This window comes from Parus major, chromosome 10 (genome assembly GCF_001522545.3).
Source record: "Parus major isolate Abel chromosome 10, Parus_major1.1, whole genome shotgun sequence".
Taxonomy (NCBI): domain Eukaryota; kingdom Metazoa; phylum Chordata; class Aves; order Passeriformes; family Paridae; genus Parus; species Parus major.
Window position 1 is genome coordinate 1678831 of NC_031779.1, and position 4704 is coordinate 1683534.

A 4704-nucleotide genomic window follows, 5' to 3' on the forward strand; every position below is an offset into this window, starting at 1 on the left:
GAAAAGTGGGAAAAACTCCTGGAAAAGTGGGAAAACTCCTGGAAAAGTGGGAAAAAACCCTGGAAATGTGGGAAAAACTCCTGGAAAAGCAGGATGGGGCTGGAAAAGTGGGAGAAAGGCCAGGAAAAGTGGGATGAGGGTCGGAAAAATGGGAAAGAAGATGGGAAAAGCGGGATGGGGGCTGGAAAAGTGGGAAAGAAGCCGGGAGAGGCAGGATGGGGGCTGGAAAAGTGAGAAAAAGGTCAGGAAAAGCTGGATGAGGCTGGAAAAGTGGGAAAAACGCCTGGAAAAGTGGGGGAAAGGCTGGGAAAAGCCAGGTGGGGGCTGGAAAAGTGGGAAAGAAGCCGAGAGAGGAGGGATGGGGGTTGGAAAAGTGGGAAAAACGGCGGGAGAAGCCCAAAATTCCAGCGGGATTGCAGCTGCTCGGTGGAGCGGGGGGGAGGGGAGAATCCCCAGGGACGATCCCGATGATCCCGGAGCCGCTCCCAGCCTTTGTTTGGGTTTTCCAAGGAATTTCTGGGGCTGGAAAAGCGGCGCAAAGGGCACGGCCAGGGAGGGGCGGGAGCGGGAAGGTGCCGAGGCTGGAAAAGTGGGAATTGTGGGAATCCCGATCCCGGGAGCAGCCCCGGGACACTCCGGGATTTGGGATTTGGGGAGTGCGGGGCTGGCTCCGCTCCAGGGCCGGAATTCCCAACATTCGGGATGGGGATGGATCCAGGAGATTCCCGGGAAGCATTTCCAGGGATTCCCACGGTGCCAGGATGGGAAATTTGGGATTTGAGCCTCTCTTCCCAAAAAATCTGCCGGGAATTGGATCCTGCCTCTGCTCCAGTCCCGGTCAGGGGTTCCGGTCATCCCATGGGATCGGGATCCCAGAGATCCCAAATCCCAGAGATCCCAAATCCCAGTTTGGGGTGCCAGAGATCCCAGATCCCATCCCAGTTCCCATCCCAAATCCTATCCCAGAGATCCCAAATCCCATATTGGGATGCCAGAGATCCCAGTTCCCATCCCAAATGCCAACAGTCCCAAATCCCAAATCCCAGCAATCCCAAATCCCAACAATCCCAAATTTCACGTCCCAGCAATCCCAAGTCCCACTTTGGGATCCCAGAGGTCCAAATTCCCAAATCCCAAACCCCAACAATCCCGGTTCCCATCCCAAATCCCTGTTTGGAATCCCAGTGATCCCAAATCTCACCCCAAATTTCACATCCCAAAAATCCCAAATCCCGTCTCAGACCCCAAATCCCAGTAATCCTAAATCCCAGTTTGGGATCCCAGATCCCAAATCCCAGTTCCTGTCCCAGAGCCCATCCTGGGTTTGAGCCACTTCCCAAATTTCCAGCCCAGGGAAGGCTCATTCCCGATTTTCCAGCCTCTGGCACACTCGGATCCCCCCGGGATAACGGGAATTCCCCCTCCCATGGAATTGGATCCCTCAGCTCATTCCTGACCCAAAAAAAAGAGGCGGGAGCGTCAAAATCCCAGCGGGATCCGCATTCCCGGCCCGCCCATCCCAGATCCCGCCTTTTCCTTGGAATCCGATCCCTCTGCTCCTCCCGGGACCTCTCCTTTGTATCGGGAATTCCCAGGAATTTCGGCATCCCGGAATAAAATCGGGAAGAGGGAAAAGGATCCGGGAGGGAATTCCCAACTTTCTGTTTGGGATTTCATTCCAGGATTTTCCTGGGAATGTTTGGGTTGGGATAATCCCGATTTCCTTCAATTCCCGATCCCTGCCAATCCCGAGGATGGATTTGGGATCTGATCCCGCTCCAGCATCTCCCAAAAGATCCCAAATAAAAAATTTGGGAACAGAGGGACGAGAGTTCCCGAAGCCTCTCCCGGTTTTTTGGGGGAATTTTTGGGAAAACCCTTTTGGAAAAGCGGGTTTTCCAACCCCGGAGCTCTCAGAATTCCAGAGGGATCCCCAAAATCCCACGGGATGGGCTCATCCCAAGGCATTGAGGAGTTTATGGAGCCCCAAATTCTCGATGCCGATCCCCAAATCCCCCCGGCGCTCTCATTCCCAGAATTCCCAAACCTGATCCTGGGATTCTGCAGCCCCAGGGAAGAGAAACTGGGAAATTTTGGGAATTTTCCTGATCCTGGGATTCTGCAACCCCCGGGAAAGGGAAAACTGGGAATGAAATCTCTCCTGGGGGGGGATTTTGGGAATTTTTGGGAATTTGCCTGATCCTGGAATGCTGAATCCTGCAGGGAGGAAAAACTGGGAATTTTGGGAATTCCCTGATCCTGGAATTCTGCAGCCCCCAGGGAAGGGAAAACCGGGAATGAAATCTCTCCTGGATGGGGGGGGAAATTGGGAATTTTTGGAATTTTGCTGATCCTGGAATCCCAAATCCCTCAGGAAAGGAAAACCCAGAGTGAAACCCCTCCTGGGGGGAGGAATTTTGGGAATTTTTGGGAATTTTCTTGATCCTGGAATTCTGCAGCCCCCAGGGAAGGGAAACCCGGGAATGAGAGCGCTGCTGGAAGGAAAAAATGGGAATTTTGGGAATTCCCGCACTCCCCAGGGTGGGATTTGGATCTGCTGGGGCTGAAATCCCAGCTGGGAATGGGAATCGGGAATTTTGGGGGATTTTCCTGATCCTGGAATGCCGAATTCCCCGAGAAGGGAAAACCGGGAGTGAAACCTCTCCCGGGGGGGAAGAATTTTGGGAATTTTTGGGAATTTCTTGATCCTGGAATTCTGCAGCCCCCGGGGAAGGGAAAACCGGGAGTGAAATCCCAGCTGGGGGTGGGAACCGGGAAGTTTTTTTGGGAATTCCCGCCGCCCTCAGGGCAGGATCCGCTCCCGAATTCCCAACGCGGGGGAGCGGAAACCGCAAAGAGGGGGAGGGGAAAAGAGGGAAAAAAACTTCCCAGATCCCGAAATCCCGAAATCCCGGTTACCTTTCCCTTCCTTCCTTCCCTCTTCCCTCCTTCCGGCCGCTCCTGGAATTCTCCCAGGAATTCGGGGCCGCGCTGGGCTCGATCCAAAGCCCGGGCCCGGAGACAAAGTCCGGGAAGCTCCGGAGGCTCCGGGAACTCCGGGAACTTCGGGAAATCTTTGGGAACTTTATCCCTTCCATGGCCGCGGGGATTCTCGGGATTTAATCCCGGTTTTTGGAGCCGCCCGTGGGGCTTTTTGAGACTTGATCCCGGTTTTAGCGGGAGGAGGAGGCGGCTCTGAGATTTCCCCGGGATTTGGGAGCTGCTGGGGTGGATGGGGAAGGTCGGGAATGGGATGGGGAAAACCGGGATGAGGAGAGGAGGAATCCCGAAATTTTTGGGGGGATTCCCGGTTCCCGGAGAGGGAATTTGGGGATGAAATTTCCTTGGGATGGAGCGGGAAAAGCAGGGATTGGGATGGGGATCCCTCATTCCCACCGGGATCAAATCCAGGGAAAACTGAGCCCCCAAATTCCCCAAATCCCGCTGGTTTGGGGGTTTTTTTGGGAATATTTTGGGGAAAAACCTTGGGATGGAGCGGGAAAATCAGGGATTGGGATGGGGATCCCTCACTGAGCCCAATCCGCCCCCAAATTCCCAAAATCCCACTGTTTTTTTGGGATTTTGCCTCTCCTGGCACATTCGGGGAGGGAATTCCCCAAATCCCGCCGGTTTGGGGTTTTTCTGGGGGGAATATTTGGGGGAAAAACCTCGGGATAGAGCTGGAAAAACAGGGATTGGGATCCCTCATTCCCACCGGGATCAAATCCAGGGAAAACCGAGCCCCCAAATTCCCAAATTCCCGTGGGTATTTTTTGCCATTTCCTGGGAATTCGGGGCCACCGAACCCCGGGAAAAAGCGGGAAAAAGGAAAGGGAAAGATTTTTTGGGGGGATGCAAAAAAAAGGAGCGGGAGCCTCAAATCCAGGGCAAAACCTCGGGAATGCGAACAAATCCCCCCCACGTGACCCCAAATCCCGGGAAAATGCGGCCGAGTGGAAAATCCCGATTAATTTTTAGCCCGACCCCCGTGACCGGAGGGACCCCGGGATTCGGGATCGCTTTTCCCGCTTTTCCATGGGAGGGTTTAAAGGGAAAAGGCCCCGGGAGAGGCCGGAGGAGATTCCCGGGAAACGGGAAAGGGATTTTGGGGGCTGGAATTTTGGGAGAGGGAATTTGGGGTTGGAATTGTGGGGCGGGAATTTTGGGCTGGGGATTTTGGGGTTGGAATTGTGGGGCTGGAATTTGGGGTTACGATTTTGGGGTCAGGAATTCCTGGTCTGGAATTTCTGGGGCTGGAATTTTGGGAGAGGGATTTTGGGATTGGAATTTTGGGGTTGGGAATTTGAGAGAGGGAATTTTGAGGCTGGAATTCCTCATCTGGAATTTTGGGGTCAGGAATTTTGGGATGGGGATTTTGAGGTTGGAATTCCTGGTCTGGGATTTTAGGGCTGGAATTTTGGGGTCAGGAATTCTGGGACAGAGAATTTTGGGGTTGGAATTTTGGGGTCAGGAATTTTGAGGTTGGAATTCCTGGGCTGGGGTTTTGGGGTCAGAATTTTGGGGTTGGAATTTTGGGGCTGGAATTTTGGCTCCATGCTTGGCGGATGCCTGAGAATCCCAAAAAAAAGAAAATTCCCAAGATTTCCTGGGGCCGCAGCCTCTGGCTCTGTCGGATCCCGGCCCTTTTCCCTCGGCTGATCCTGTTGTTTCAGGCCTGGAATGTGGGATTTTCATGGAATGCGG

The 4704-nt window shown here is 53.8% G+C and overlaps 1 protein-coding gene across 1 annotated transcript in view; it reads right to left on the reverse strand.

The window, feature by feature from the left end:
* The window catches only part of STRA6 (signaling receptor and transporter of retinol STRA6), a 21528-nt gene extending 18430 nt beyond the window's left edge, over positions 1 to 3098 (reverse strand). The window contains exon 1 of the mRNA XM_015638401.1: positions 2920 to 3098. Within this exon, the coding sequence (XP_015493887.1) occupies positions 2920 to 3098 (179 nt within the window). The remainder of the gene's footprint in view (positions 1 to 2919) is intronic.
* Positions 3099 to 4704: the final 1606 nt, after the last annotated feature.